At 46.2% G+C, this 12,749-nt stretch overlaps 1 protein-coding gene across 1 annotated transcript in view; it reads right to left on the bottom strand.

Moving 5' to 3' along the window:
• LOC148144666 (uncharacterized) overlaps window positions 1-12,069 on the bottom strand; it is a 39,539-nt gene extending 27,470 nt beyond the window's left edge. Inside the window, exon 1 of the mRNA XM_087975009.1 lies at window positions 11,340-12,069. Coding sequence (XP_087831135.1) covers window positions 11,340-12,050 — 711 coding nt within the window. The 5' untranslated portion in view covers window positions 12,051-12,069. The remainder of the gene's footprint in view (window positions 1-11,339) is intronic.
• Window positions 12,070-12,749: the final 680 nt, after the last annotated feature.

The following is a 12,749-nucleotide window of genomic DNA, read 5'->3' as shown; positions in this document are numbered from 1 at the left end:
ATGTCTGCATGGGTTTCCTCTGGGTGCTCCGGTTTCCTCCCACAGTCCAAAGATGTGCAGGTCAGGTGAATTGGCCATACTAAATTGCCCGTAGTGTTGGGTAAGGGGTAAATGTAGGGGTATGGGTGGGCTGCGCTTCGGCGGGGCGGTGTGGACTTGTTGGGCCTGTTTCCACACTGTAAGCAATCTAATCTAATCTAATATGAGTTTCCTGATTGGGGCTGTTCACTTGCTCCTGTTACCATTTCAGGTTGCTAACTTTTCGTTAGCATCCTGCACATGTTGGGATTTTTTCTTCTTTCTAATATCTACTTGAGTGACTCAGTGACAAATCTAGTTTATGAATTGTTCCTGTGATATCTCATGAGAGGGTTTATGATATTCACAGTGTGTCCAAGTGACGAAAAACAAACTGTTCATCTTAAATATTTGATTTTAAACAATGGAAATAAAATTAATGTTTGGAAAACACAACTTGCTGTGTAGTAAGATCATCAGAAATAGGAATGGGAGTAAGTAATTGAGCGTTGAGATGCTCTGTCTTTCATTTATCTAAATTCTCTTTCCTGCACTTGTTTTTTCATGACTTCATCTGCTGAAGTGACTACACTCCAAAAGCTTGTGATTTCAACATAAGAACTAGGAGCAAGAGTCGGCCTTCTGGCCTTTCGAGTCTGCTCCACCACTCAATAAGATTATGACTAATCTTTTCGTGGACTATGCTGCATTCACCTGCGTTTTCACCATATCCCTTAATTCTTTTATTTTTCAAAAACGTATCTCCTGATTCTAGTGATTGCTGAAGTAATGTCAAATACTTCCCTGGGCAAGGAATTCCATAGATGAACAACCCGCTGGGTGAAGAAGTTTCTTCTCAGTTCAGTTTTATACCTGCTTCCTCTAATCTTGAGGCCATGTGCTCTTATCCTAGTCTCACCTACCAATGCAACATCCTACTTTTATTTCTTTCATAATTTAATATATTTCTGTAAGATCCCCTCCAAACAAACCTGCTGGAATATAACCTGGTGTCATGTGACTTATGACTAAAAAAATTGTTATTACGCATCCTCATAGCAGTGGGATTTCAGGGCTCGAAGGTAGGGACACTACCACTGCGCCTTAAAAAACCTCTGCAGCAAATAGGCCCTCTTCCACTGAATGAATGGGGAGAGGTTTCTTCCCAACATGGGATACAAATATTATACCCTCAGAGCCCATTACACTAAATTGAGCCCTCTCGGTTGAATGAATGGATGTGGAGGTGCCAGAGTTGAATTGGTTGATAACGTTAAAAATCACATCTTCTCCCTGAATATGTGACATTACCACTATAGCCCCAGAGCCCGTTGCAGTAAATTGGGTCATCTGCTGTTGAACGAATGAACGGGAATGAAAAGGGCGGATACACTGACATGATTGTGAAATTCCCAACCAATCCCAAAGCTTGTGGTCGGTACCGACTAATCGGAGAGAGAGATTACAGAAGGTTGGACCAACACGACACGGAATGCCAGCTGCCATTGGTCAGGTGGAGTAAGGTGCGCTCTGATTGGAGGGGACGCGGATGACGCGCGTCACTGAAGGAGGAGACGGAATAATGAAGAAAAACAAAGATGGCGGCGCGAGGCTGCGGTTTTCTCATCGACTCAGCGGGCGGTTTCTGACGGAGGAAGGGGGCAGACAGGCATCGTTTACCTCAGAAAATACCTTTAAAATACATTTCAAATTAAAGTCGGACCTTTTCAAACAAAAGTTGTGAAGAAAAGGAGACAGTCCCCGGTGGGGTTTATTGTTTATTTGTGTATAATTCCCGGGGCCCGGGAAGGGGGAGGTGACGGTTACCGGGTGAACGAGAAAACAAATTAAAAATGTCGGCGGTGGAGGAGAGAGAGCCGGCGCCCGCGGCTTCTTTGGCGGCGGCCGGAGCCCAGGAGCTCAACAACCCCCCGGAGCTGGAGGAAGGTCCGAGCTCCAAGAAGCGGGGGGTCCGGCTGGAGGCTGGATTTGCTCAAGGCTTGTATCTATTAACTTATTTAAATGGTACCTACTGTATGGGGCTATGGTTTACATTAAAACCGGAGGATCATGTCAGAGTGTTTGTTTATATTGAGCAGTTGTAGTTGGTAAAATACACTCCCTGGAGGAGCACCTTCTATGATGCTGCATTTCTTGCCTTCTGACCTTCCCCCATTTGTTATCTCCCATTTGATTTTACATTTTATTTGGTCAAATTTAATTTCATATTAATGAGACTTGGTATTCACTGTGTGTTATTAATTTGTTTGTTGGATTATTGTAAGAAAAAATTAATGGTGTCATGTCATTTCTGATGTCAGAGTTTGACATTGAATGTGCAGATGTGAATATCAGTAAGTTGTGAAAATAAATCAAGAACTTGTGGTTCTGACAAAAAAAGCACTTCACTGATATTCATGGCATTGTCTCATTTGAGTCTGACCAACAAACCATTTCATGTAGTCACCCAATTTAATTAAAATTTTCTTTGACTTAATTGAAGAAAATAACCCTGGCAGGCTAAGATTTGTACAATTTGTTTATAAGATTTATTTATACGTCCCTTGCTCTCGATGTGGTCTCTGCCATATTGGGAGACTGGACACCAACTTGCAGAACATTTCAGGGAACAGCTCTGGGACACCTAAACTAAACGACCCCACTGCCTTGTGGCTGAACGCTTTAACTTCCCCTCCAATCTGTCAAGGACACGCAAGTACTCTGCTGCCTCCCCCTTCAAGCTCGAGCTACCTGACACTTGTAGGAAGAACACCTCGTCTTCTGCCTTGGGACCCACTAACTACATGGGATCAATGTAAATTTCACCAGTTTCTTTATTCCACCCCCCCCCCCCCATACCACACACCTTGTTCCAGATCCAGAGTTGAAAAATGTGGCGCTGGAAAAATGCCTAGAGGCCATGCCTCTAGGAATTCCCTGGCTGTTCTCTTGCATGGCACTCATCCATAGATTATATCAACAAACATATTGACCTGGACCCAATATACCGGCCACTGCAGCAGACAGTTGGAACTGACAACCAGAAGTGGCAGAGACAAACCACTATAAATGCTGGAGGAAACATCACAGAAGCGCTTCACAAGAGGATCCCTAGCACTGAGGATGTCACCTAGACAGGGAATGAAACGTCTGCAACAAAAATTCCCAGCTTGGCGAACAGAACCAGAACAACGAGCACCCGAGCTACAAATCTTCTCACAAACTTTGAATTGAGCATAGGAGTTGGGACATCCTGTTGCAACTGTCACACATGCCACACAACACAAGGCGTGGTCCTTCTCTGACTTACCATCCCTTTGAATATCAGGGGGAAGACACCCCTTCAATTGTAACATTCAGGAAAGATGCCTTATTTCAACAAAAATGTGCTGTGCTCACAGATGTTTGGACAGAGAAAGGGAGTTGCAGTCTGGAGTGAAGCTCAACCTTCATTCAGAAAGAGAGGAGCAGCAGTAGCTTCAGAAGCTCATGGTCCAACTTGCGCATTCAGACAATAGGGGGGGCTCTTCTGGGTAAAATCTGGGAGTGAAGCAATGTCTCCCCCTTTCCATTCCTTATGCTGGGAGAAAAGAGAAGGGGGGAAGCACTGTTCACTTGCAGCAACGGGAGGCAGAGAGTATGAATCCAAGCAGGGATCAGACTCTGCAAAAGTCAGTTTCAGTCGGCTTCTTCTGGAATATCGTGTGCAATTCTGGTCTCCCTCTTATAGGCAGGATGTTGTGAAACTTGAAAGGATTCAGGGAAGAGTCACAAGGCTGTTGTTTAGGTCGGAGGGTTTGAACCACAAGGAGAGGCTGAATAAGCTGGGGCTGTTTTCCCTAGAGCATCGCAGGCTGAGTGTGTGTTTTTTAAAGAGGCTTATGAAAATTGAGGAGTGTGGATGGGGTGAATAGACAAGGTCTTTTCCCTGGGATATGGGGAGTGCAGAACTAGAGGGCATAGGTTTAGGGCGAGGGGGGAAAAATTTGAAAGGACCTTGCAGTCAACCATTTTTTGCAGAGGGCGATGCGTGTATGGAATGAGCTGCCAGAGGAAGTGGTGGAGGCATCTGGATGGGTATAAAAAGGAAGGGTTTAGATGGATATGGACCAAGTGATGGCAAATGGAACTAGACTAATTTTGGATATCCGGTCGGCATGGACAAGTTAGATTGAAGGATCTGTTTCTGTGCTTTATGTCTCTGACTGTATGACTGGTGAAAAGCATTGACATTCGTCGAAACATTTATGTAACAGAAAATTATAAGAGGGTAAAGATAAACCTCACGTCATTGATCAATGAATCCTGGTGTAGTATGGCTGTATTTCCAGTAATAGTCAGTATGGCATGGAAGGAGTCCAAAACGACGGCTTCTTTTACAGAAACTCACACGTAAATCCGAGTCTTCTGGGAATCTAAGACAACCGTGCGTTAATATAAGACAGATAAGTCTGGGGTATATGGTACATATTTGATGGAATGTTTATGGCTCTAAAAGCCTGATTTTCAGTGTTTCTGGGCTCATAATATCGCACTGCAGCATATTGTATATCTTCAGTAAGAACGTCAATACCGCATGATAGATGTCCATTCAGCAACTTGAGTGGACTCTTCATGGAGTATGCAATCCACCACATTACCCTGCTGTATACATTTACATATAGATCAGCACAAAGATCTTGGGTATTAAGAGAGGAAAGAATGATCCACAGAAACTAGAATTGTGTGTTTTGATTTTCTATTGTGGACTAACAGCGATGACCTTTGCAATCTCTTTCCACAGGAATATTACAAGAGAAGAATTTGGAGGCAGAAATCTCAGACCAAACATCACATCGAAGTCTGACAGTCGCTTGATTCACCAGGACTTTGATATTGATAGCCTTGAAAACAAAGGGGAGAAGGTCTGTCTGCTTTGTTAGGTTTTAAACGTCAGTGTGACTGGAAACTCAGAGTCTCACATACCCACACACCAGAGTAGTGACTGGAACATGCTTTACAGACTGAATGAGAGTCCTCCAATTACCAGTTCACCAGTAACACCACACTTATGCTGTAAGTGTGAGCGAGTTTCAACTGATTGTTGAACCTGGAGAAATAAGAGGACACCTGCACCATGGAGAAATCATGAAAATGCAGGGAGTGTAGGAGCGGTTTTCCTTCCCCACCTGCCCGATATTCATCAGCATTTATACACAGGGCAGCGGCCATTCACCTACATTCAGCACAGGAAAGGCTTCATTCAGTCGCATCACCTCCTGGTCCACATTGGGGAGAAACTGCTCATCTGTCCTGTATGCTGAAGCAGATGAAGGACTTTTTTTTGATCCTGGATGGAGCATACTGCAGGTATACCTGAAATAGATACATTTGTCTCTGTCCCATTGAGTCTCCAGCACAGGGCCAGGCTGGGCTGCTCAATTGGTGTCTCAGTGTTTATTCTCCATCTGAGCCTCCATCCACCCCTCTTCATTGCTCCCCCATCTCCCCTCCATCAGCATAAGGGTATCCCCCACATTTCGAAAGTTCACTTTACACTACTTCACTTTCACAAAAGACCTACATTAATACCTGTTCTCACAAACCGAAAGAAATCCGAAGAGGATTGTCGCTTTTACAAAGAAAGGCATAATATAAATTAATTCATGGTAATTGCTTCTTCGCTTTAGGCCATTTTAGCTTATGAAAGGAACACTCTACTTTCAAATAGTGGGGGAAAGCTGTATCAATACAATACAGCACAGTCACAGGCCCTTCTCACTTGGTTTAGGTACACACACCCCCTCAAGCCTGTACTAATTCTTAATCCTTACTTAGACCTGCAATTTATTGCCCATGTGTGGTTTCTGTTCCTCTGTTCACCTCCCCTTCATGTGTCTATCAAGATACACCTTAAACATTGTTAAGGTGCCTGCTTCCACTACCTCCACTGGCAGTGCGTTCCAGAAACCCACCACCCCTCTGTAGAAATTCCCCACCCCCACCACTTGTCCCCCAAACAGTCCCCCTCTCACCTTGAACCTGTGCCCTCTTTTAGTTGACCTTTCCACTTTGGAGGGAAAAAACGCCTCTGACTATCATAGAATCCCTCCAGCGTGGAAACAGACAATTCAGCCCAACAAGTCAACACCAGCCCTCCAAAGATTAACATATAGAGACCCGTTCCCTTACCCCTGTGATCTACATTTACTCTTGACTAATGCACCGAACTTACACATCCCTGAACATTGGGGCAGTTTACATACAGACAATCCAACTTAACCTGCCTCTCCTTGGACACTATGGGTAATTTAGCTTCAGTAATCCACCCTAACCGATACACGTTTGTATTGTAGGAAGAAGCCGGAACACCTGAAGCAAACCCACACAGATATTGGAGGTGGGGTGCAGGGACAATGTGCCAACTCCACACAGATAGTTGCCTGAGACTAAAATCGAACGCAGGTCCCTGGCACTGTGAGGCGTCAGTGCAAACCACTGAGCTACCCTGCCACCCCTGTCCAGCCAATCTGTGTATTTCAGCATTTTGTCGAGGTCTCCTCTCAGCCTCTGTTTTTCCAAAGAAAACAATCCAGGTTTATGCCTCCTCTGCTCCTAACGAGAGCCCTCCAGACTAGGCAATGTCCTGGTGAACCTTGCCTGTACCCTCTACCAGAGCGCCCACATGGGCACGGCGGCACGGTGGCACAGTGGTTAGCACTGCTGCCTCACAGCGCCAGAGACCCGGGTTCAATTCCCACCTCAGGCGACTGATTGTGTGGAGTTTGCACATTCTCCCCGTGTCTGCGTGGGTTTCCTCCGGGTACTCCGGTTTCCTCCCACAGTCCAAAGATGTGCAGGTCAGGTGAATTGGCCATGCTAAATTGCCCGTAGTGTTAGGTAAGGGGTAGATGTAGGGGTATGGGTGGGTTGTGCTTCGGCGGGGCGGTGTGGACTTGTTGGGCCGAAGGGCCTGTTTCCACACTGTAAGTAATCTAATCTAATCTAATCCTTCCAGTAGCACAGTGACCAGAACTGCACACAATATTCAGAATGTGGCCAGAATAAACAGCTGTAACGTAACTCTTACACTCAAGGAAGCGTGCTGTGTGCTTTCTTGACCACCGTGCCCACCTGCATTACCACTTCCACGGATCTATATGCCCAGATCTCTCTGTATGCCAGTGTTCCTATGTGTTCTGCCATTTATCATACAATTCTTATATTTCCTTCATCTCTATCGAGCTTCACCTTAACTGTCTTTCTCTCTTTATCTCTTTTCCCCCCTCTCATCCCTCCACACATCAGCATATCATAAGACCATAGCAGCAAAAATTAGGCCATTCAGCCCATTGAGTCTGCTTCGCCATTCAATTATGGCTGATAAGTTTCTTAACCCCATTCTCTCCCTTAACCCTTGATCCCCTTGATTCTCACGAACCTATCTATTCCGTCTTAAATATATTCAGTAACCTGGCCTCCACAGCCTTGTGGCAGTGAATTCCATAGACTCACCACACTCTGGCTGAAGGAGCCTCTCTTCCCTCTGTTCTAAAGGGTCTTCCCTTGACGCGAAGGCTGAGCCGTCAGGTTCTAGTCTGTCCTACCAATGGAAACACCTTCCCAACATCCACACCGTTCATTATTCTGTAGGTTTCAATTAGATCCCCTCTCATCCTTCTGAACTCCATGAAGTATCAACCTAGAGTCCTCTAATGTTCTTCATATGTTAAATTTTTCAATCCTGGACCATTTTTGTGAACCTCCTCTGAACATGTTCTAGGGCCAGTACATCCTTCCTGAGATATGGGGCCCAAATCTACATACAGTACTCTAATTGTGGGCTGGCCGGAGATTTACAGAGCCTCAGAAGTATATCCCTGCTTTTATATTCAAGTCTGATCAAAATAAATGCCATCATTGCATTTGCCTCCCCAACTACTGACTCAACCTGTAAGTTTACCTTGAGAGAATCCTGGAGTAGAACTCCATGGTCCCTTTGCACATCAGATTTCTGAATTTTCTCCCCATAATCCTTTTGTTCCAGAGTAGCAGCAGAGATTTCCAGACACCTCGATTGTTTTCAGGGATACCAAGGGATCTTGGGAATTGCCAGTATCTCAGGAGGAGGCAGAGGGGAATGTGGTGTTGTCCTGTAAACTGCAGAACTTTCCAACTCCCTGAATCAGCAGGAACTCTTTCTGGACCAAGAAACAAAAGGGCCACTGAGAAACTGCTACATCAGGAGGCAGAAATTAGGCCATTCAGCCCATTGAATGGTGGAGCAGACTCAATCATTCTTAAATATCAAGGGTTACAGGGAGAATTGGGTTGAGAAACGTTATCAGCCACGATTGAATAGTGGAGCAGACTCAATAGGCTGAATGACCTAATTTCTGGTAGTTAACCATCCCTGGGAAGAAGGACGCAAAACAACAAGCTGTTTCCTGGGACAGATGAGCGAAGTGTTTAATAAGCTCATGATAAAAGGACAATTAAGTTTGTCTGTGGAAGGAAGGCTCTGACGGAAAGGGGTTTTTTGCAGGAAAGGCTGTATCAAACAAACCACTAAACCTCGAGGATAAGAAGGTAAGTTACAGACCGGAGATCTCCAGAAGTATGGGGAGGTGGTGTTAGAATCTAAAGAAGCATCACACCACAGATTTGAAAGCGAGGAATCTCCACCAGAATTCAACCAGAATGATGTAGCAGCAGTACTTGGAAGAAGAATGCTGCACTGAATCCCTGGACACTTCCAGAGACAGATACTGTTGGGGGAAACTCAGTTAAATTCTGCCATCAATTGGGTGATAGCCAAGTTGTGAGTGAGGTTGAACTTGGTTACATAGAAGAATACAGCGCAGTACAGGCCCTTTGGCCCTCGATGTTGTGCCGATCCAAGCCCACCTAACCTACATTAACCCACTATCCTCCATATGCCTATCCAATGCCCGCTTAAATGCCCATAAAGAGGGAGAGTCCACCACTGCTACTGACAGCGCATTCCATGAACTCACTACTCACTGAGCAAAGAATCTACCCCTAACATCTGTCCTATACCGACCACCCCTTAATTTAAAGCTATGCCCCCTTGTAATAGCTGACTCCATACGTGGAAAAAGGTTCTCATGGTCAACCCTATCTAAACCTCTAATCATCTTGTACACCTCTATCAAGTCACCCTAAACCTTCTTTTCTCCAATGAAAACTTGAGGAGTTTTATTTATGGTTGCTACATACAATAAAGTGTTAATCATTGTTTCAGCAGTTAATTGTGTGCAGTTTCTGAGTTAAGAGCCAAATTAAGACGATTCACCCACAACCACAGTGAGAGGCTGGGATTCATGTTGACTCCATTGCATTCAGCACTACATTACGTCAATACTTTTATAAAGCAAAGGCTGACAGCCACACCTATCTCAAACAGAAACACCCAGAGGAACGTGTCACCCAATAATCTGTAAAATTAGCATGAAAAGTGGTGTAACCTGCTCTAGTGATAAGAATAAATCCCCCAACACTAAAATCAACAATCAGCAATTTATTTATCCAACTCTCACGGTGAACAAATGAACAAAAGTATTAACATACTGGATACAGGCCAGGAGCAGATGGGTGGCACTAGTTTAGTTGGGGATCATGGACTGGTTGGTCTGAAGGGTCTGTTTCCAGGCTGCATGACTCCATAGCACGGAATGAATGGGGATCCATCCCAAAGATGATAAAGGTTTCAAGCACCACCTTAGGCAAATGTGTGGACACCCCTCCAGATAACTGAGGGCAGTGGGACACTGAGGGTCAGTAGATCAGTCAGCCAGCCAGTTCTCTCCAGGAGACTTGTCTCTCAAGAAAGGAAGTGGTTTCCTGCCCCATCAACCAGATTATCCAGTTTGGATTAGGTCCGATATTTCCAACAAAATAGGTAGACAGGGCAGTGTCTATAACAAATATGTTATTCAACTTGGAAGCGTGCTGAAGACATATACAAGGATGTTACCAGGATTCAAGGGTCTGTGTAAAAGGGAGAGGTTGGACAAGCTAAGATATTTTTATTTGGAGCATTAAGAGTCTGAGAGAGGCCCTTAGAGAAGTGAAGAGATCGTGAGAGGATGAATGCACGGGGTTGGGGAAGTGAGGGCTAGAGGGCGTCAGTTTAAGGTTAGAGGAAAAAGAATAAAAGGGAATAAAAGGGATGGTGGTACACATATGGAATGAGATGCCAGCGGAAGTGGTTGAGGTGGGTACATTAACAACATTTAAAAGGCATTTGGGCAAATACGTGGATAGGAAAGGTATGGTAGGAAATGGGCCAACTGCAGGGAAATGGGCTTAGTGTTGATGGACAGTTTGGTCGGTGTGGACCATGTTGGGCCGAAGGGCCTGTCTCCTGCTGTCGGACTCTATGATTTGCATCTCTTTGTTGGTCAGACAGTTTTGAGTTTCCAAATGGAACATCTCACAATCAGGCCGAATAAAATCCAATCTCATTCGTCAACTCTGATGCGGAGGTGCTGGTGTTGAATTGGGGTGACAAGGTCAGAAGTCACACGGCACCAGATGAAGTGATGAAGGAGCAGCACTCATGAAAGAGCAATGCTCCTAAAGCTTGTGATTTCAAATAAACTTGTTGCACTGTAACATGGTGTCATGTCACTTCTGACTTCTTCAACTCTGGGTTTGTCTCAAACTTGATGGGATACTTTGTCCAACTCGGCATATTTTATCAAGATTGCTTGGAGGAATTTTTTTTTTAAAGATTAGATTCCCTACAGTATGGAAACAGGTCCTTTCGCCCAACAAGTCCACACTGACCCTCCGCAGAGTAACCCAGCCATTCCCCTATCCCTATTCCTCTACATTTACCCCAACTAATGCACCACACCTACACATCCCTGAACACTATGGGACAATTTAGATGGGCCAATTCATCCTAACCTGCACACCTTTAGACCAGGGGAAGGAAACCAGAGCACTCAGAGGTAACCCATACAGATGTGGGGCGTGCAATGTGAAAGCTACACACAGACTGTCTCCCCAAGGGTGGAATTGAACCCAGGTCAGCATCGTGAGGCAGTGGTACTAACCACAGAGTCACCATGCCACCCCTGAGCCACGTAGGTGGGCTTGGTGGGGGTGAGTCCAGCACAAAACACAAAAGCTCACTGCACCCACTGTCAGAATGGGCGGGAGGTTCAGCCCTGGGGGTGACCCACTGCAGTGTCACTGGTGGAATCTGATTGTTGGATGCACTGGTGCCTCCGCAAGTTGCAGGACAATGTGAACCTCCGCCCGCAGTCGGGGCAGGCAAACGGCCTCCCCCCGGTGTGGACCCATTGATGGGCCAGCAGTTTGGAGGAGCGGGTGAACCCCTTCCCACACTCAGGGCAGCTGAATGGCTTTTCCCTGGTGTGGACCCGCTGGTGGGACAACAGGTCAGAGGAATTGCTGAAGGCCTTACCACACTCAGAGCAGGCGAAGGGCCTCTCCTCCGTGTGGATTTGCCGGTGTCTCAGCAAGTCCGAGGATTTACTGAAGCCCTTCCCACACTCTGGGCAGCTGAAGGGCCTCTCCCCTGTGTGGACCTGCTGATGGGCCAGCAGGTTGGAGGACTTACTGAAGGCCTTCCCACACTCTGGGCAGCTGAAGGGCCTCTCCCCCCTGTGGACCCGCTGATGGGCCAGCAGGTTGGAGGATTGACTGAAGGCCTTCCCGCATTCTGGGCAGCTGAAGGGCCTCTCCCCCGTGTGGACCCGCTGATGGACCAGCAGGGAGGAGGAATTACTGAAGGCCTTCCCGCACTCTGGGCAGCTGAAGGGCCTCACCCCCGTGTGGACCCGCCGGTGCCTCAGCAGGTTGGAGGAATCGCTGAAGGCCTTCCCGCATTCGGGGCAGCTGTATGGCTTCTCCCCCGTGTGGACTCGCCGGTGCGTCAGCAGGTTGGAGGAATTGCTGAAGGCTTTCCCGCACTCGTGGCAACTGAAGAGCCTCTCCCCTGCATGGATTCGCTGGTGGGTCTGGAGGTTGTCCACCCAAGTGAATCCTTTCCCGCACATGGAGCAGTAAAACTTCCTCTCACCAGTGTGTATATGCTGGTGGGGCAGCAGGACACAAGCGCAAGTAAAGCCCTTTGCCCGCTCGGGGCAGGAGAACGGCCTCTTCCCAGTGTGATTGCACTGATGAGCCGCCAGGACAGGTAGGACATGGAAGCCCTTCCCGCAGTCGCCACAATTCCATGGTTTCTCAACAGGGCGTGTTTCCTCAGGTTTCTCCATGGCCGAAGCTTCAGCTGCACACACACGTGTACAACCCTGCCATGAATTCTTCTTTCCAGGCAGTAGAGTTGTTTCAGGTTCCACACTCAGTGCGCTGCAACAGTAGTGTCTTTCAACCAGTCCCCCGTACTCAAACAGGGACCAAAAAGAACGCTTTGCTCTTTCTCACAGAATCATAGTTGAAAATTGTTGCGGTCCTGATGGATTGAGTAACTGTCAGATATTGATGTGAAAGTGAGGACTGGAGACGCTGGAGAGTCAGAGTCAAAAACTGCATCGCTGGAAAAGCGCAGCACAGCAAGCAGCATCAGAGAAGCAGGAGAATCAACATTTTGGACATAAGCCCTTTATCTGTTAACTTGAAACTTCTGTCTTCAGATAGTCTGTAAGAAAAGATTACAAAAGTCATCACTGCCAATCCAGTTTTTTTTAATAGATTTTTTATTAGAAATTTAACATTTTAACAAGTTTACAAAAATA

This window comes from Chiloscyllium plagiosum, unplaced genomic scaffold (assembly GCF_037043375.1).
Source record: "Chiloscyllium plagiosum isolate Xiang-an unplaced genomic scaffold, Cpla_swu_hap1 HiC_scaffold_27, whole genome shotgun sequence".
NCBI classification, from domain to species: domain Eukaryota; kingdom Metazoa; phylum Chordata; class Chondrichthyes; order Orectolobiformes; family Hemiscylliidae; genus Chiloscyllium; species Chiloscyllium plagiosum.
The sequence above is the reverse complement of the archived record's forward strand: the minus strand, read 5'-3'. Positions and strand labels throughout refer to the sequence as shown.